The sequence below is a fragment of the Artemia sp. Qi Xiang Cuo genome, chromosome 11, assembly GCF_049724085.1.
Source record: "Artemia sp. Qi Xiang Cuo chromosome 11, ASM4972408v1, whole genome shotgun sequence".
NCBI classification, from domain to species: Eukaryota; Metazoa; Arthropoda; class Branchiopoda; order Anostraca; family Artemiidae; genus Artemia; species Artemia sp. Qi Xiang Cuo.
Window position 1 is genome coordinate 23,098,196 of NC_142804.1, and position 21,299 is coordinate 23,119,494.

The window sequence follows — 21,299 nt, forward strand, 5'->3', positions numbered from 1 at the left end:
GGCCTGTAGAGGCGGTAACCGCCTCCCCAGTTTATTGGTTTTGTTGTAACATCCGACAAACTGAAGTAAAGGCATATGTGCCAAGTACAAAACAAATAATGTATTTTTTGCAATATATTTTTACTAAATACTTGAGACAGCTGAAAGAAAAAAGGGTTTCTATAAACGCAAATTTCTTAGATAAAAGCTAGACTATTTTAATAAGGGGGTATGAACGCCGGCAATGGTTCACACATGCTTTTTAGAATAAACTTAAACAAATTGAAGAACAATTTTTTTTATCCTTCTTTTTAAGCATTCATTCTTATCATCTAAAAACATGCTTGTGATTGTATTAAGAGTCAATCGAGTGCCTGCTTTGACACTAAAACCTAAATAAAACATGAAAAGGAATTTCAGTCGAATATTCGGAGGTAGCTGAAAAAAAGGAATTTCTATGTAACTAAATTTTCCACATGAAAGTTCTGCTGCTTGAACTATTTTTTAGGCAAATAATTAAGACAAAAAACATGCTTCATATTTCACGCCTAACTTATCGCTTATGTTCGCTAGATTTGGCCTTTCTGGTGGCTTTTGAAGAGTAGGTATCTCGAGATTTTATTTGGATCATCCAAAGTTTTCGCCCAAGTCTTTAGATTTTTTTGGGGGGAGGGGGGTAGAAAATGCGTTATTTGAATGACTGGAAGAGTTTACATGTTTAATGTTGCCTCGTGCGACTTGTACGCTAAGCACAGAAAGGCTATGATGTTTTCTTTTGTCACCCATACTTTTGACGTACTGATTTTTTGAAACTTTTATTGATTGAACTTCTTGTTTTTCAGAATAAAAATTAAAACAAAATCAAAAAGCTCTATGCAGGAAAAATGGATTACTCAGTTTTGAATTCTGCATGCTAAATTGTATTCAACGAAATTATGGAATTAAGTTGATTTTACTTTGGTCTGAAACGTCGAATTTCTTCTAAAGTCCGTCCTTTAAATATTATTCCGCAAAAAACCGCAATTATTAGTAATAAATATTTGTAAACTTGAATTGAGTGCCCAGTAAATGCCCCAAAACACTTTATTTGATATCAACGAAAGGACAACGGTGTTGTCCTTAGTATTTAGTTATAGCTGGTTTTTTGTCGGTCAATATTAACCTTTTTCTCTGGATATTTTCTCAAGCAAAAACGTTATTGCTTTCTGTGGGGAAGGCATCATAACATCTAACCGTCAAGAGCACTAAGGTCAGGACATGGACAAAATCCATCATAACGTCGACAAAAAAGTCCGTCAGAACCACTAACCGTCATAACATCTAAAATTTTAAAACTTTAGTTTTTTGGGGTTTAGGGGGGAAAAGGTACCTAGGCTAGGTTATTATAAATCTTTTTGTCGATGTTATGACGGTTAGGGGTCTGACGGATTTTCGTTTTAGATGTTATGACGCTTAGTGCTTGTGATGGTTAGTCGAAATGGTAGCACCCCCTTTCTGTAAATAAGATTCGTAATCAATAGGTTGTAAGAGGAACGTGATGCAGAACTGAACAGGCCGTTAAAATATGTCAGAAGTGCTAATGATACGCCAAGAGGTTGGACCAGTCAGGCACGCAAGGACGGATCCAGGATTTTTTTTGGGGGGGGGGGTACTATTTTTTGACTCAGTGATCGACTAATTTTACTGATTTTTACCTAGGTTTTACTAATTTTCGACTTATTTTCGACTCGGTCAAAAATTTCGGGGGAGGGGGTTCAATCCGGGTAACCCCCCCCTGGATACGGCCTTGTAGGCACGTACATAAGGATTTGTTTCGGGGTGGGGTGCACAACATCGGGGGAAAACACAAAAATAAGTAAATAATACAGAGAATGTAGGCTTTTTGGACAAATCTCTAAAAAAAAGAAGTGTGGAGTGGGTTTGAAAGCTGTTCAGAAAATCTCTCCCTTTGAATAAGAAATCAAATTACCAAGAAATAGTTTTCATGCTGAATTCAAATATACTTTCGGATTTTAGTATCAGACAGGATATTTTTGCGAAACTGATTAAAAAATTGTTTTAATTACTTGGCTTCTAAACAAGGCTTTGTGCTTAAAAAATGTTTTTTTAGTATATTTATATGACAGCTATTCGTGATAGGAATTACGACTTCATGTTGAGAGAAAAAAAAAGAAATCACTAGAGAAAGTTAATATACTTGAGCAATAGGTTTTCTCAAAAAGTTCAAAGATTCAGAGCTTCAAAACCGCTACTCCAAAGACCAAACCACTTTCACTACCTTTGTCGATCCGTAGCTGGATTGGCTTACGCAGACCATAGCTAAAAAACCGCTATGACCCTATGAAAATAAATGTATAGCTAGCCTATGTAGGGCAGACAACAAATAGAACTTAGTTGGGATTATCGGGTCAGCCTTTTTTCTTGGATTTCTGTCACCTAAATTGTATTAACTGTTGTTTATGTTGCAGTTGTTAATTTTTCGAAAAGTTTATTGAAATAATAAAATTCAAATCGTGGGTGCTGTTTCTGAAGGTCGTAACTTCTAAAAGTGTTATTAATTATTCAAATATTACTAATAATAAGAAGCTATATGGAATATTCTTGATAATAAATGGCGAAAACTTCTTGAACTCACCTGGTTATTCAAGTAGACCAATCTAATAGTTAACCAATATTTTGAAAGGATCTCCGAGGAAGCAAAAAACAGTGACCAATCATGCAGGCGCATAGACATTTTTTTTGTAGGTTACTATTTAGAAAACTGCCATAGCAGGCGATAATACTCCTGTATTATTGAGAACACACTCGAGAAGTGAAGTTAGGTTAATCCTAGTGAAATATACCAAAATATGATGAAAATATAATACTTAAGTTTATATAATATAATTTGGGCTATATATTTGCACATTAGGGGGTATGGGGGTAGAGTAACTTAACCTAACCTCCCCCCCCCACCCTAATGTGCGAATATATAGCCGAAATTATACAAGTCCAATGCATTCTGTCACCCGTTTTGTCTTTGTGGCTATGAAATTGGCTGTCATAGATCGTACATTTAGCAAACTTCTAGAGTTTGTTCTGAATAATACAGGAGTATCCAAGTGATTTATAAGAAGCCATTGGGAAATCGTTTAAATCTTGGCATATCAGATGGGGCCCGGACCTGACCCCCTTTCTCTACCCCCATTCATCCTCAATGGAACCACAAAATAACGTTTGTAGTGTAAGCTGTACATTCACTTTAAATGCCCAGTGTATCCACTGTCACTTGTTCCACATTTGCGATTCCATCACCTCCTCTTCAACACGTCCAAAAATGCACGAAATAAATCAATAGGCTCTGGAAATGTTGTCCATAGTATTTATAGAAGTTTTCTAATATTGCTCATGTGGCCTCCAAGTAAAATAGTGTAGTCGAATTTTGATTAATGACAAAAATTGACTGGTTGTAGGGGCATATACTTGATTTTGATTCTGGTGAAGGGGGAACTATTCCGTGGGTGGGCTCAAACTATTAACATTAATTGTCCTATGTCTTTAGTTATTACATACCCAAAGATATGTTCGTAAATCTTCATTTTTTTTCTTCGGAAAGGGGGGGGGGTCAAACCTGATACCATCCGCTCACCTTGGTTGAGTTTTGTCTATTCAGAATTATATTTTCTTCTATCTTGCGACGTTATACTTATTCCGTTTGTAAAAAAGACTTAATGAATATTTCTTCCAGTATAGTAAATCATTTCAAATGCTATGATTTTCCTTTCTAAGGAGCCTCTGAATACGAAAAGAAATCCTAAGTTGTATTTCTATCTCTAAGCAAGCACATGAAAGATTTCTCTCAAAGCGGAAATTAAGGTGTATTAAGTATTATAATCATGTAGGATTTCATATGTCCTTTAGAATAAAGTATTTTATTTGCTTGATTTTAAGGCCCTAATATACAGGAAGTACGCGACTTTCACATTTGCTAAAATTACAGATCTGACCCTGGTGATGTTTTAGATGCCTTGAGAAGTTGAAAACTTTAAATTCAATTTGAAATCTTTATAGGACAATATTCTAATTTACTCTTAAAATATAATTTAAACATTCTAAATGTTGAAACAGTAAGAGACCCAAGGTCGTATCCAGAATGGGGGGGGGATTCAGGTTTTGAACCCCTCCCCCCAAAATTTTTGTCTCACTCGTAAAAACTTAACAAAAATGCATATAAAAAAAAAGTTTGGGAAATTTTTTTGGTCCCCTCCCCCCGTAAAAAGGAACACAAATCCTGAATAAGCCCTTGAAGAGGCCTACATAAATATTGTCCTCATAAGCCTGGAAGGTGCAGACTATCTCAAGAAACACTAACTTGGAGACAGGCGTATACGCAGACTGATTTCGGAGGGAGAGCCCGAATTAAAGTCCCGGAAAATGTAGTCCCGTAAATGTAGGAAATCTTGCAAAATCTGAAAGAGAAATCTTGATTATTCTTTGGGAACATTACCCCAAAGCCCATCCCCTTTCGTTGGACCTGCTTGAAGAGCAGGAAATCTTGATCAAGGTGTCTTGTTGTAATTTTTGTGTTTAGGAGCGTTTATGCACAGTTTCGGATTTTTGAAAAATCGACAAGTCAGGAAAGCAAACAGATCAATACAGTTGTTGGAAGCATATCAACTCGATATTTTGACCTATATTTGCTATTTACATTACTTTCACTCGGCCGTCCTTCGAAATGGGCAAACTAGGTAATCCGCTACGGTGATAAGATTTGTTGAAGAGAGGACTAACTGCATCAGCTTATATTTCTATAGAATACTTTTAAAGAAACTTACATTACATATAAATTAATTTATTCAACACATTAATCTATTAGCAAACAATTACAACAAAATACACAACTACCATATGTGTCATTAACAAGGGATACAATGAAGACAAAATGAGAAAAAAAGTGGGGTGGTAGAAGAATGTATCAACAATATGGCTTAAAACAGAATATTTGGTCGTATCCATAAGTAAGCTAAGCATAAATAATTCAAACCGGCCTGTTTTACTATCTTTCATCCACCGATTCAAGTACTTGATAGTATTGTCTATAAGAAACTGTATATGGGGAATTTTTGTTATTTCTTAACTTGGTTACAATTTGTTTGTTGCCCTGAAATTTCTCTTACTCTTTCATCGAGTTTTATAATGGTCAACCTTTTTATTTGTCTATTCACGACTGTCATCCGCTTTGTGTAAACGATTCGAAACCAGGCTGCATAAAATCGAGGAATATGTGTACACCAACAAGTGTCTAGCTCCGTGTCATTAGAGGGAAAAAAGCTGAAAGAACAGGAAATAAACGATTTTTAGAAAAGATACCCGTTATTGTTTGATGAACCAAAAAAAAGTTGCCTGACAGGTTTTCCTGTGCATTGAGCTAGAGGCCATTGCATCCCGACTTCGGAAGTCAGAGGTCACCAATCTCATCAGTCATGGACGGTCACTAGAGGCGCTAGTGTTGTGTCCTTAAAAGTAACAAGTATAAATTAATAAATGGAGCTTCGAAGGAACTTTTAGTATAATACACCATCATGCGTACATATTTTAAATCGAAATAGCTCCGCTGAACGCATTAAACCCATTCCATGGTCAATTTGTGGCTATGCAGAAAACGTCCATTCTTCTATCCGCCGTGGTGTCAATTCACGAAAATATAGGGGTGAGCGGTGTATTTTTCAAAATCTGGGCGGGGGTAATTTTTTTAATGTTCATAGAAAATACCACCAAAAATAATACAAGTATCACAAAAAATGTATTTTTCAAAATAAGGGGGGAGGGTAAATGCCCCTCCATCCCAATTGACGACGCCCCTGGTCAGCTCTAATAAGAAGCTCAGCCTTACATGCTGAATTCGAAGAACTCAATTGATGAAAGTTAATTCAATTAATTTTCTTGGTTTTATTTTGGTTTAAGTGTTTTTCATTATTATTTCAGACAATTTGGGGAAAAGGGTAGATTCAGCAAAATAGTCAATTTATATCAAAATCGAGTCTTTAAAGGCGGATTGGACCAAGTCCGTTTTAAATTTCAGTGTCAAAGAATTTGATTGACTTAACTTTATGGAGTTAAAAGAATATGGCCCAACTTAACGATTAGTGAACAAAAAATGTTATTTGCTATCAATACTTTTTTTATAAGCAGAAAGTTATTTTTCAAAGTCTATTTTTAAATACACTTGGAAACGTTTCCATATTTTCCAGCATAGAAGGAAAGACAAGATTAATTTTTATTTTTGATTTATCTGGTTCATTTCTGGACTTGGTCAAGATGGCTTACCCATAGTTCAATTATAGGAGATTATATAAGAAATGGGAAAAATTGTGAGATGTTATTGGGGCCCTGGCCCTCTCATGTTTTTTGCACAATTTGGTACAAAATAATCCCACGAGAGGATTTTTTATTTTTGTTTTATTATATCTTCGAACCTAATTTTCTGAGATCACAGTTCATGTGGGGTGGATTCTTTCTGTCTAACTAGGTTAAATTGAGCAATAAAACACTTTTTCTAATTAGTGTTTGCCATCACGTATTCAAATTCAGTTATAAATTTATCAACTGAGTTACCGTAGCCTCGACAAATAGAGTGAAAACAGTGAAAGTGTTCGTGGAAAAATCAAGCAAATATTTTTGTTTTCCGCTCATTCAGCTCAAGTATTCGCGATTTAATGTCATATTAATGCACAGATCTACTCTCATTCACCTAGCAGTTTCTCTCCCGTTGAAAAGAATGTTTTTGTTTACAAATATAATTTGACAATAACAAATATAATAATTAACATTGCAGACTTTATGAATTTGCGTCAAGGCGAGCGAGTGCCTATTAATCCAATATGTGGAATAGTAATAAAGATAATACGATAAATGGATTTATATTTATTTGGCAGAAAACATTTAATCCCATTAGAACCATGAATTGCGAAGATATGGTTTAAAGAAATAATTGTTTATACTATTACTATTTCAGTTCCTTATAACGATTATGCTATCAGGCACGTACATTGTGATTTGCTTTGGGTGGATAGATTTGTCAAAACAACGTATCAAGCAAATTACTCAAAGTTTTGATTCTAGTGATGTATTTGCACACTGTCATGGCCGTTAGGGAGGACGCAATATTTTTCATTTTGTAGGGGGAGGGGGTAAATATGTCCATTTTCCTCAATTTTTAATGTTTTGAAACTTTTCTAGAAGCTGCTTGGACAGTTCGTGAAGGGAATAGTAGTGTTAACCCCAAGGCTGTACTCAGTTAGGGGAAGTCCTAGTCGCCGGTTTGAACAAATTCCCTAAAATGTGAAGAACATTTGTAATTTCTGATCACTAGAATAGACATAAGGATTACTTTCCATAACTCATATCCTTCCCCTCCCTCAGTGGTGCCAATTGGGGTGTTCCACTCCCTGGATTTTAAGAAATACCTGTTTTGGTATTTTCATAAAAAAATAGAAAGACAACAAAATCCCTCCCCCTCTAGATTTTGGAATATAAATTTTGCCCCCTCCCTCACTCGATTTCGATGAATTATTGCCACTGCTCTTCCCCTGATGGCTTGAACAACTCGAATCTTTGGTACGGCCTTGTCTGATCCTCTCCTGTAGGAAATTATCTTCCGAATATATTACTGATACATTTGCCAGTGTATGAATGAAACATGCCAGTCAATGGGGCTTAAGATTTGATTGCTTTATAACGTATATTCTCATAACTAGAAGTGATGAAATGTTTTAAGAAGAACTTTCCAGAACTAGTTTTCTTTTATCTCCGCTCTTTTTTTTCTAGAAATGAGATTAGGAAATTGTGTGTTCAATAATCTTGGATTACCTTAGTCAGATGGTGAAATTTTTAAATAATTTTTTTTTAAATTATTAATGCTTTCCTAGAATTTCTTGGTTTAAAATTCGTTAACTCACCGGTTTTATTTCTAAGTTTTTGGGTTGATTTCAATGAAAATGTATAATCTCCATGTAGCCTAATAAAATAATTATAATTATCGAATTGTACTACTGAAGACTTGTTTGTACTTTTAAGACTTCTCTTATTTGTTACTGAAAGGAATTACAGATTTTTATTTTATAATTGCTAACCTATATCAATAATGACTTACTTGGACTTAGTTCCTCCCACGCCGTCTGGCGCATAAGGCGACAACGGTGCCTCTCCATGACGACTTCTGAAGAGCTCAAAACCACATATCTTCCAAAAATATCCTTGTTATACTAGCCTTTTTCTCCAGGAATTGGCCACGTGTTGTTCTCTGACGTCCACATCTTCTAATAACGGGGGGGGCAACACCAAACATCATGGGGGAGCCTGCAATCGCCCATACGGATGGCGATATCGCAATCTACTCCTTTAAATTTTTTCAACTATTTTTTTTTTCCGACTATTTGCGGTTGTAATCCATAACGAGTATGTTCTTCAATTCTCTCCTTAATATACATGTTTAAATACTTTTTTATATAAACATATTTAGTCACTTAAAGAATATAAAAATGTATGTAATTTCCGTAGGTTGCATTTTTTTTATTTATTTATTTATTATTTTTTTTGTTAGTCAGAACTTCAAAAACAAAAGAAGTGTGAAAGAATCTTCCCCCTCCAACGGGCGCTGCTGACCTTAGGTGAATTTGGACAAAGTTTATGTTAAGTTTGTGAATCTTTAAGAAATAAATGGAAAACACAGACAATTCCAAAAATTTTGAGCTTCCAAACTTTGATAAATCCTGATTTATAAGGTTTTAAAGAACTCTGAAAAGTGTATCTTAAATTTGAAAAAAAATTGTAATAGGTTCAAATCCTACCCAAATCATTAGAAGTATGTTTTCAAACCTTGGGTAAAAAAGTTTGATTAGAAGGAAGATTAAGAAACACTTTCGTCAAGGCTAAGGAAGGCATAGAGAACTGTCTTCTATGCAATTGTCTAAGCCCTAGAAATAGGAAATGAATAGATATGAGCTTGTTTACTTTGTCAAAGCATAATTTAAACTAAGAATTATGATAAAACTTTAGAAAAGATATAAACTTTATAAGATTGTTCTTCTTAGTTAAATAAAAAACAAATAATAAAGGATAATGTCTTTCAGCGAAAAGTAAATAGCTTAATTCAAACGGAAAATGAACAAAAATTGCCAAAATTAGAGAAACTGTCTATCTTCACAACTGTCTGCCTAGTAATTTTTACAAGGGAACGTCTAGATCTATATAGCCGTACTTTTTTCAGGTAAACGATTTTCTATCTGGAAAAGCTCCTCTTAATCTCACAATGCGATTGGGCGATCACATGATGCTTATTCAACTTCAATTGTCAGCAGTAGCACCGGGCAGTGCGGCAGCAGCATCTAGAAAGAGTCGACAAGTGACAATAGAGCAACCTCAAAGTCTGCCAGTAGTTAGTGATGATCCATGCCCTCGTGTAAGTGAGACACCGTGTGTAGAGTCCTGCTCCGGATGCAGTGAGTGCTCTGGGAAGAAGTTACTAGATAGCAGAGCACTGGCAGAAGCATCAAGAAATTTAACTCAAACTCTAAAGCAGCTGTCTTCGGAGGTGCTTACTTATTAACTTAATAGCAGATTTTGTGTAATACGATGGTAAAGTGGGATCGAAATTCCAACAAAAAAGGCAGTATCATTTTAGCGTAGCTCTTCAGTATTAAATGTGCATAATAGCAGCAAACATCTGTAATTAAATGTTCCAAATCGTGTTTTTTGTCAATGTTGCCAAACTCAGTGTTTTTTGTCAATGTTGCCAAACTCAGTGTTTGAATATTAGACATCGAATCTGGGGACACTCAAATGCACAGTAAAAACCCCTTCAGGAAAATAAATTTATTGTCTTTTTGTTTACTCAGAGACATAAGCTCTTGTGCACCTTATTACTTAAAAGTTTGATTAACAGTAGGGTAAGTCGTTAACAGGGAACATTTACGGATTGATTATTTACCTCTTAAGCCTACATGAATTGATTCGAGCAGTTTGCTTTGCTGACTTCTTCCTGTCTTCCTAATTGTATTCTGGCATTCTTAGGATTTCATATCAGATTAATACACACTAAAGTAAAAGCAGCTTGATAGCGTCATGTTTGAATGTGATTGTAGATGTGTCGTCACATTTTGGCTACGGTAATTCAAAAGGTGTTTAATCAGAAAACATCAATTTTATAGAAGAAGAACAAATTAGGAGTTTTCTGATTTGTTATTATGGACCATTCGCTTAAAGAAGGAGGGTTTCTTAGGCCTTTAAGCAGGTTTGCCACCACCTAAACTGCTACAATTGCCTAAATTTGCATGCTACACAGCGATTTTTGGTGGTACAGCCAAAAAATTTACCGTAATAGTGCTAAAATAGCACTTTCGTGCTACATGTGGCAACACTGCCTTCAAGTCATAGCAGACGTTTTTACTGCTTGCCAAAACGAGAAAAGGAGAGAAAACATGTGTGTACGTAGGTTTGAGCCCTAAGGGTGGGGAAGGGAGAATAATCCCCCTTAGACAAGGGGGTTTTAAATATGATATTAATTCTATACCACTGATGCTCAGTTTCTGCAGGTGTGGGAGTTCTTCGGGTTCATCCCAGTGTGGATTCCCTTCGTAGCAGGTATGAGAGGTAGCGCAGTTTGGCAAAGCAAATAATTCTTCGGGTGCCATTGAGAACAAAATGAGACATCTGGATGGATTTATAAATTGATTTTTTTTGGGTATGTAAAACCTCAGCTTGAGATCATGTCCCCTAACACGTTTTCAAGTACTCAAACATGTAGAAAGTAACATATCCCAATTTTTTGAGGAATTTCGTGAAATGTAATGCTTGAAAAAGTATCAAAATACCGAAGTTTTCCCTTCTCCCTATTGTTTACTTTGGCCTTATCTATCTAAAAATGAGTATGGAATAGTTCTCGCAGACTCCTTGGTGGTTGCAATCTTTTGCATCTCTGAGTACACCTTAATTCTCATAAACTACATAAATATGAACCTTTTCAACCACACCTGCACGCAAAATAGGGGAAAAGTACCAAGCACCAAAAACTAATTAAACCGATAAAAAAAGCACATTCCTATTTTTATCTTAAAATTTTTTGCAAATATTTTCAATATTTTTTTTAGAATCCTATGAAACATTTTGATGCTGTCCTCGTATTTTTTCAATTAGTTGATAATTACTTTTCTTATATAACAATATTTTCCAGATATTTTAAGCAAAGAATTTCATCACATCTTTTTGTTTTTATTTAATCATACATTTACAAGTATCTTATCGGATTACCCCCGAGTTTTAGCCTGCTCTAGGACCCTCACAGTTATAACGTATATAGGAATCACACACTCAGAGGGGGGGGGGTAATTTTGTTACAAATTGGCCTATAATTTAGTATGTTTTTGTATAGTCTGTCTGTTTATTTCAAGATTTGACTCTCCTTGAAATTTCGGCCCCTCCTTGAAATGAGGAGTTTTCTAAATTATTTACTTACAGGATTCGAACCGTCGGAAGAAGCAAGGAGCTATTATAGAATCAATGCATCACCATGGCAAGGGAGTTTACTCAGGGACTTTCTCAGGTTAGATCCCTGCTCTCAATTTTCTATTTACTTTCTTAATTTTGTGGAACACTTACATATTCGTGCATTTATTATTGTTGTCGAGTTTGGCTTTCATCTGAATGTATTTCTTGTGATATATTGAATTCGTGCTAGTTTGTAATTTACACTTACATTCAGGTGAATTTATGTTCGTCTAAACGCATCTTTCCTTACATAATTACTAAGTGTCCGTAACGTTAGAGAAAACCCAATTATTTGTTTATGTTAATACAGCAAAGGTGTAAAAATCAATTAAAAGTTCGACTAGCTCATGTTACGGGCTTGAGTTCGACGTAAGGCTTTAGGTGGGAGTGTGGCGTCTGTTATGACAAATAAAAAGAAGCAAGCCTAGATCAAAGAATTTAGAAAAAGGGAAAAACCGGAAGATGGAAAATTGTTCAAAAAATGAGCCCAAAATGAAGGAAAGATTAAGCAAGGATGGACAGAATTGATACAAACGAAGAAAAGAAATATAATATATTTATTTAATTGAAAAATGGAAGAATAGAAGATGAGGGAGTGAGGTGGATGAGTGCTGAGTAGATTCCCTGCTGTTAAAATAAAGTTCAAGAGAATAGAACCAAGCTTGACAAGATACAAATTGAAGCTTTTGTTGACTATATTATATGGAAAACAAATAAAATAAATTGAATTTAATTTAATTGAATCAGGTAATCATTAGGTGTGTTTGGAAAGTTTTAAGACGGGGACTGTAACCTAAAAACGGCAGCACTTACAGGCTGCTACGATGGACTTTCTTCAAAGTAGTCCCCTGCTGAATGAACACACTGACTCGGATGTTTTCACTTCTGGAAACATTCCTTAAAAATGCCTTCGGTAAGAGTGCGACTGCGTATTTGCTTTGATGTCCTCAATTCAGTCATTTCTTCCCTTTCAGTAATAATTTAAATTTAGGAAACATGGAGAAGTCGGCAGTCGCCCAATTAGGGGAATAATAGGCTGCGGAAGCACTGGAATGTTGAATTGGACCCACGTCTTCTGGATCAAGAACACGGGCGCGTTGTCGTGGTGAAGGTTACTATTTTTGTCGTTTTAGAGGGCAGACATTTTCTACTAAATGTTTAGCACGCACGTCTAAGGATGTTTCTAGCATTCCTGGTTGACTGTTTGTCCCCTGTGGACTGAGGGAAAATCATGATTTATGACACCCGTAGAATCGAAAAAATAAAAATCAATTGTCTTCGACCCACTTTGTTTCGCTTTCTTCGGTCGTGATGGATCTATTCTCTTCCAGTGAGAAGATTGGTCCCTTTTTGTGTTATACGCAACATCCGTGGTTTGTCACCACTTGTTACCCTATTTATAAGATTCTAGGTCCGTTTCGGCTCGATTGAATAATTTTGGAATGAACTTCGTACATTCTCTGTGGATGTCCAAATCCTTAGTTAAAATAGACTGAACCGCGCATACTCAAATTCAGATCTTAAGCTATTTCACCAATTTAGTTTACAGTCTGAGCACATTGAGTTGCGAACTTTCATTGTTTTCGTCGGTTTTTGGTGTAGAAGGCTGGCCGGACCGATAGTCATCATTGACCGACTCGCGTCCATCTTTGAATCCGTTAAAACCGATAAAAATATTTGACCTGGTCAGGACTTTATCTCCAAAAGCTGATTTTAAAGAGTTTATAAAAGTTCTAAGCAGATTTCCCGGTATTGAAACCAAATTTTAGCCAAACACGTTCCAGATTTTCGCCCATTTTGCACTATTAGTAATCCGCGAAGAAACATACGTACCCCCACTCAATAGGTTGTCCCTCTGTATCGAACAAAAATATCTGTGCTTGTTTCATCTCATATCGAGGACACGCCAAGCACTGCTTCCAACCTGCACTCCTTAGCAATGAAGGTGACCTCTCTTAAAACGCTCCAACCACATCTTTAACATATGTACGTTGAGAAACCGAGAAATGTGGCTAAAAAATGTTTAATTTCAGGGACACTAAATCCAGCCTTACAGGATAAGAATGGGCGACCTAAACGTGATATTAGTACAATCATTCACATTTTGAACGATCTCTTATGTGCAGCACCACAATACAGAAAAAATGGAGAATTACTGAGGAAAACGGCTGAAGAAGCTATTCGGTCTTCCACTCAACAAGTTCCACCAAGTAAGTTTTTTATTGTATATGTTGAATATATACAGTGTTACTATGTAGATCTGATTTCGTTAGTTAAACTGGTCTTGGGTTTGAGGATAGCTATACCTGGAGCAGGGGCGAATCTAGGATTTTTTAGGGGGGGGGCAAAATAGGTTGATCCGGTAAACTTGCGTTATGGGCAAGTTTAATTAACGCAAACTTGAGTTAATTAAGTAAATTACACTACTTTAGACTACGCTAGGAGGGAGCCCCCCCTGGATCCCCCACTGACCTGGAGATAGCTAATGAAAAAAGCTCATCATTTATTTTGGTTCCGTGCTAATAATGAGTGAGGATGAGGAAAAGTCAACTTTATCTAAGAACTAATGCTGTTTTTTCTTTTTTCTTTCTTTTTTTATGAATGTGTAGCCCGGGAATGACTTTTAATGAAATATAGACATCTAAAAAAAAAAAAAAAAAAAAAAAAAAAACGGCGGATTTAGTTGAATTTTGCCCGCGCTATTAGAAATTTACTTTGCTTATTATAACGACGTTGCAATAAGAAATGCACAAAAATAAAGTTTCAAAATTGGTACAATAAATAAATCTATTAAAAAACTGAGAGGCCAAAAATAGATTTATTCGGCTGTAAGTTTTTTCTTTTCTTTGGTGTCTAAGCATTTCCAAACTCGATGCCAACTTTGAAGCTAGTATCTGGCATCAGTGCAAGTGTTTCTATGGCACAGTTTCTTTGCTGATATTTGAAGAAGACAATTTTTTAATAAATGAGCTTCGTTTTCTCTGCTATTACATCGTTGCTGTTATGCCGATTTAATACTGAAAATTTGTTTTCAAAATTAATATTTTACTATTAAGACTAGTTTAGATAATAGTTACCATTCCTGAATCAGCTAGAAATGGCAATCTTTTCTCACTTGTATTTTTTTTATGAGTTTTTTAAGTTTTGGTTAATATGGGCCGTGGTTCGTCTTTCACTAGGATGCTGCTACCGGTGCCACGATTCTATTCTGTTGTAGAGCATTTATAGTATTTTAATGTTTGACAACAACTATATTTATTATTTCGTTGTCAACTATAATCTAGATAACTTTTTGTCAACTGTCCTTGTTAATTCTGGCCTGAAGTGTTGAGGAAATATTACCCGCAATAAGTACAACTTATTTATGTTTTTTTTTTTTTTGCCTGTCAGCTAGTTGAATGGCTACGATTTTGTTGATGTTAGAAAAAAACTTCATTTTATGGAAAATCAGTCTCTTCCCAAGGACCGGCCTAGCTTCCTAAATTTTATTGTACATTTATTTGGCACTTTTAATTGCCAACTTAACATCTAGCTTTCTAAACTCTTCAGATTTTTCCATAGACAAAAAGGACTTAGTAGACAAGAATTAATGTTAGTATTTTTTAATTATTTTTCCTTTTGTTATCTATGCTATGAAAGAGTATATATGCGCACTTGTAATTGTTTCCTTTGTCAACAGATTTTACAGTGTTTTTAATTCATTCAAAAAGGCCACGCAAACCAGTTTTTTTTTCGATAGATTTTTCCTTCTAAATATACCGAGAACTGACAAACTGTTGTCAGAAATTTTGAATATTTTGACTTGAAAATTTCTGACAAAACTGTCAAAAACTTACTATGTCAAAATTGGTTTGACCATCATTACAAATTTCATAAGGGAAAGAAAGTTAAAACGTTCCCTTTGTCGTATGGATGGGACGATATGAAATTTTCAAACGCCAACTGTTTTTAATGTTTGCCAGTGTGTTAGGCGACAAAGGATTTCATTGACTCATTGACCTTGCACAGTCAAAATAACATTTTCTACAAATGAGATTAACCCTGGGTCCCCCCTGATGCATTTTCACGCAAAAACGGCCGTTTCTGTGTGATCTATCAAATTTCCTCCGTTTTTTTTTTGCTGCAACTTTATACGTCGTAACGGTTCAGCGGCTGCGCTGAAATATTTCTACTGAGCCGTAGAAAATTGCATCCGTTATTCTGAAATGAAAGCTTTTTAGAACCATAAATTTGTAAGTAACTTTGAAACTAACCATATTTATCATAATTTTTCTGTTAATATTTGACAAAGAACATGAGGGTCATGCGCTTTTAATTCAGATTATAGCTCTTGAAGCCTGGGGGGGATATTTCCAGAGGAATGCTCATAGAAGATAAGAATTGTATTTTTAATTAGGTACAGCTAGCCTAAGCCAATACAGGTTAGCCCTTTGGTCATTTTTCACGGCTTTTATAATTTGATTTAGCCTATTCCTATGCATATGCTGCTTTATTCTTTTTTAACTTTACCTACTGTTTGCTCTACGAAGTTGGTCAAATTGACTACTGAACGGTTCATATAGGTTAGTAATATTTTGATTATATGGATCTAAGAAACTCACTGGAAAAGCAGTGTGTGCTTATACAGTTTCTATCGATTTCTAAACAGTTTCCATCAAATTGATGTTTGTATAATTTTTTTTTTCACGTTCTATTTTAGAAGAAGCAGAAAGATTGGCTGAGGAAAATCAAGCTACACGTGGAAAACTTGAACAGCTTCGAATGATCATGGAAGAGCGCCGTGCGAGACGTCGTGCTCGAAGAGAAGCACGAGTATCTCCGTATTCGCCATCTAGCCAATGGCAACCTCAGGTTCAGTCCACACCCCTTTCCGCCACACTAAACTGTGATGCAGCTGTTAGTGATGATACAGAAGAGACAACTAGTAGAATGGAAACCAATGACAGTTCAGATCTAATAGAAATGACCTCGGAGCCACTTTTAGCTTGAATTAGTTATTTGTGATAAATTCGTATAGCTGCCAAGATGTGTTCAGTGTAGAAGAGCCATAAGTTTGCAGATAGTGCAATCTAGTCTCAACTTTCTAATATTAGACCATCAATTATTATTGTGGAACGAACGTTGTTATTTTGTGTAAAAAATGTGAAAATAGTGATTGGGTTTATTGCATAACGAAGTGCAGTATTGTGTTGCCTTAATTCGTTTTACCCACCGTTTTTTTCTTTTTTGTCGTTTTTCACTGTGTAATATTAAATGACAACATTAAAAAAGAACTTATAACTTTATTTGGTTCCCTAAACCCAATTTGGTTCTGCTGCCAACCTTGTGGGTCATATTTGGTTTAAAATTGCATACATTTAATTTAACTACATAATTTTTTTATTTTTGAAATTACATTAAGTAATATTGTTTGTAAATAAACGTAATTCAAGTGGAATATGTGGCAATATTTTTTTTATTGAAAATTAAGCGTATGGTGTACACAATCGACTAATTGGGGGGGGGGGGGGGGGTAGTTTTTAAGTGGGTAAAACTTCTTCTTTCTGTGTTGGTAGATATAGTCATATTTTTTTAAGGTTAGGTTATCAAATTTACAATGTGCAAAATGGTCATTGCGAAACTTGTGTTTGGAGTTTTAATTTTTTTTTTTTTAGAGGGGGGGGGGGGTCTTAAAAAGAAAAATTGCAATATTAGCCCAAATTGTCTCAATTTCACATGTTTTAATGTTTTTTTCCATAAGAAAATTCAAGGTGAGAAGAGGTTCCGCTTCCCCTCACCTGTAACTCCGCCTTGTGCAGGAATAGGCGCTAAAATTTTAATTTGAAAATTCAGCCTGAATCTTCGCGTGAGGTTTCCTTGCCTGTTGGCTGCATGAACAAATTGGAACTGTAGAGTGGTTATAAACTATAGAAGCCAGATTATTTCAAAGGGGGGGGGATTCTGGTCAAATCGAATTAAACAAACTTATTGGCCCGAATGTCTGTGATGCAGTCATAAATTTTGAAGCTTAAGGTATGGGAGATTGATTGATTAAAAAGAAACACAAAAGAAGAAGTCTTTGGTACTGAGTGAATTTTTATATATTTGTAAAATGTAATGGCTGAACGATATCGTAGTAATTTCTAGAATTTGGCTTTGGAAGTTAGAATCTAGAACACCTCTTATCAGGTAGGTGTAATTAACTGATAAAAATTGCGCATAGCTCAGATAGGATTTTTTTTTATTTCTGAACGATAGGTTTAATTTGCGTTTAATTTTTTTTTTTGGGGGGGGGGGTTGTGTCATTGTTATAAATATAATTATTGACGCTACCTAGATAAGTCAGGCTTTGAGGAGCTCAGTTTTAAACACTTTCAGTGAGCTACATATTTTATTTGCTATCCTAATTTCAGTTGTCCTATGAATTTGTGTATCTTTTGAATTTTTATTATTATTTATGAACTGCTCGTTCCTTACATCGAGGACTTACTTATCCAAATAATCTTATGGCGATCTAACGTATTTTCCCTATTTTTGCCTTAACTGACAATTTTTCAGAAATATCTTCTTTGCATAGTTCTGCTCATTCTGTTTGCTAAAAGCAAATATGACTACTGTGGGAGAAGAAAAATCAGAAAAAATTTTACAATTCGTGTTTTTATGTAGGCCTCTTCCCTTAAAAGCAGTAAATGCAGATTTTTAGTTGCGGTTGTTTGAAGAAAGTACCAGTTACGGCCTTTGGTTACCACGACTTCTCATTTTTGGTTTTACTATTCTTAAGTATGGACAAATCGTTACTTGGAAAACCCATCCCTCCCATATCGACAAGCTATATACGAGCTTCGTTAATCAAATTTCCCACAAAACCTTTCAGTTTTCCTCCTTACGTCCTCTTGGTAATATGAAGATCCAAAAAATTGCTTAAAATCTTTTTTTTTTCTTTCTTGGCTACGGGGTGATGTCGTCGCGGCACATAGCTGTCTGAGACCAACAAAATTACGTATTTTCCTCCTTAACCCAACTATTCAGAGGTTCACTCTCCTCTGCTTTCCAGATAGTTCTAACTTTGTATAAATCTACTTATAACCGCTTCCTAGCCAGTTTTAGTGATGTTAATAATAGCCACCCCCTGTCCTTGAACCAGTCTTCCAGGACAAATTTCAGTTGTACGTAAAACGTCAATTTAAATCTGCAACTGGGTCGATCAACTTACAGCTCTTGGAGATCATTCGCTAGGCCAAGATTTCCCAGAATATCCCAAGGCTGTATGCTCTTGAGACTACACAAGTACCTGAGTACATCAAAATACGCTATGTGTACATATACATATACATAAATATATGTATGTATGTGTACATACGTTTGCTTTGATACTAAGACCTCCATAGATTACCTGCTAAGCAAGAGTCTTGTGTGCGAAATTGCTAAATCGAGATAAATGGCCGAACTTTTTTGGACTTTTTTACGAATTTGAAGATAAAAGTACTACGTAGATAAAAGTAGTACGCTCAGAGTATTTTGAAACAAACTAAAATTTTTAATGTGTCGACAACAGTAAAAAAAGAACAGCCAAAACCGATGAAAAAAAAAGGTCAAAATAGTTGCTAATTTTAGGGGATGTGCTATAAATGTTAGGTAACATAAACAAAAATGTCCCACCAGGTTTTTTGAATTACAATGTAATCTATGGCTTTATGCTACATTTTCTATAGAACAAAACCATACATAATGGCTATACAAATGTACACTGTCAACAAAACTACAAGCAGGATCCATTAGTCTTTCGATCCTTGGAGGTTTTATTTTTTTCCAAAATGTGCTCTTTCTCTGCAGGAGTGAAAGAAAAGCGAAGACTTTGATACCAAGTTTGCATTTGATGTATCTCAAAATCTTGAAACGACCCTTATTCAGATAACTGCTTATTATTGAAGATAGAAGAAAACTCGATTTTAGTTTTGGTTCTCGCTTAAAAGTCTTGTAAGACGCCTTTTGAATAACTACAGTCTGATTGCATCTCTCATAATCGAAAAAGTTAGAAATTAAATATAACTGAAATGCGGAATTTTACTCTTGGTTTTCTTCCTTGGTTGACTAGTTTAAGAACCGAGTATTCCTGAGGAAATTCTAGATTCATGGTTTTTAGTGAGAAAACATGGGGGGAGGGGTAAGTAAATCGTCGAGGTCTGGAACGTGCTATAATCTAAAAAAGTATGGGTAGATATTCTTAATGACAACGATTGTATGAAATAAATTCATGTAGTCAGATGAAAGTCTTTCTGGCGGGAAATTGGAGAATTAAGTGATCTGCTATCCCGTGATTTATCTTGTATATAGGCTAAGTTAAGAATTTTATAGGCCTTTTTCGGCGTGTTTTGTTCACTATATAGTTTTAGGACCTATGAGCATCGAACATGTTTATTCTGTGTAGATATGGAAAAATGAGTAAGCTTTTTTCCTTTTTTTTGTGTTCACCAGCGATTCAGACCTCGAATAAAGTTTCATTCCTTGAAATTGGCCTTGATGAGTTACATTTAGAATCCATGTGAATGTTTGGTATTTAAGTTTGGAATGCATGTCGCTTAAAAAGCTAGCTTTCTCGACGAAATCGGTTCTTTTTTTCATCTGTTATCCTGCAGCATTTACCTACTTCCTTGGGGGTAAAACTTCAACCCTCCCCCTCGCCTTAACAAGCTGACTTCTTAAGTGATAGTTTTCGGGGCTTTTATCGTGAAGCACTAGAACCGTAACCGTATCCAGGAACCTGTGCTCAGGGGTAGAGAGCAGAGTATTGACAGGTAGACAAATTTGCTACATGGTTTTGCGGTCGGATACTAATTTAAATACCTTTTAACTGTTGCACACAGAATACTTCGAGGGTAGCAAGGTCTTATCCGTTGGGGGAGGGTGGGGGTGGTGACCCCTCCCTCCCTTATGAAAAAGTCCGACTCGTAAGAAGTAACAAAGATGTAGATTAACAATTTTTTGATCTGTTTTAGAGTTCTTTGTAACCCCCCCCCCACGTACAAATTCCTAGATATGACCTTGTTTGCAAGTATTGTTTTCTGACACTTCTAATCTTGCAGTAGGAAAATTTCGGTAATGAAAATTGCTGGTAATTTCCTTCTAAGATAGATGGTATTCAGAAACTAAATGATATATTTGACAAAGAAAAACAAAATGTGTGAGCTATTATAATTTTTTTTTCTCTTTTGTGACAATGAATATTATATACGTTATAATTCATCTTCAAAGACTGAAATTTATAAGTACAGAACACATCAGATGATATCAAAGTATCGATTCTACAAGTAACCAGATGCTAATATATACTACGTCCCACAAAGAGGCTTTCACCTAGAAAAGAATTGGGAATAAATTTACCCCCTTTTTATTACTTATAGATACAAATATTAAACTGCAATTAAGACACCTGCCCCATCGGCATTCATTTTACCTAATTGTGTTGACATTCTTTGCAAGACAACTGTTTTGAGTGTTTTTGTTTTTAAGCACAATCCGTCTGGTTTTGGAAAAAATGCCTAATGTTTTGGGATTCCTCGAAATAAAAAAAGAATCGCTTAAATGAAACCAAAAACTGTGGTAACTCAGAAGGCAGTAGGCTATACTCAACACAAATTCTGAAGGAGAGTGGAAAAATCGCATCGAGTGTTTTGACAGTCAGGGTTGCAACGATATACCTAACATAATAAAGAACGAACCATGGTCCATAGTAACTGAAAGTTTAAAAACGCGTTTAAAAGGATTGTTTGAAGTCAATTCGGGAATGGTAGCTATTATTTCGATGAAGTCTGTTGCGA

The 21,299-nt window shown here is 35.4% G+C and overlaps 1 protein-coding gene across 1 annotated transcript in view; it reads left to right on the plus strand.

Annotated features, from left to right (window-relative positions):
- Window positions 1-17,001, plus strand: part of stx (ubiquitin-like domain-containing protein stuxnet) — a 49,007-nt gene extending 32,006 nt beyond the window's left edge. The window contains exons 4-7 of the mRNA XM_089096591.1: window positions 9,227-9,550; window positions 11,473-11,557; window positions 13,536-13,712; window positions 16,202-17,001. Coding sequence (XP_088952717.1) covers window positions 9,227-9,550; window positions 11,473-11,557; window positions 13,536-13,712; window positions 16,202-16,491 — 876 coding nt within the window. The 3' untranslated portion in view covers window positions 16,492-17,001. The remainder of the gene's footprint in view (window positions 1-9,226; window positions 9,551-11,472; window positions 11,558-13,535; window positions 13,713-16,201) is intronic.
- The last annotated feature ends 4,298 nt before the right edge of the window (window positions 17,002-21,299 follow it).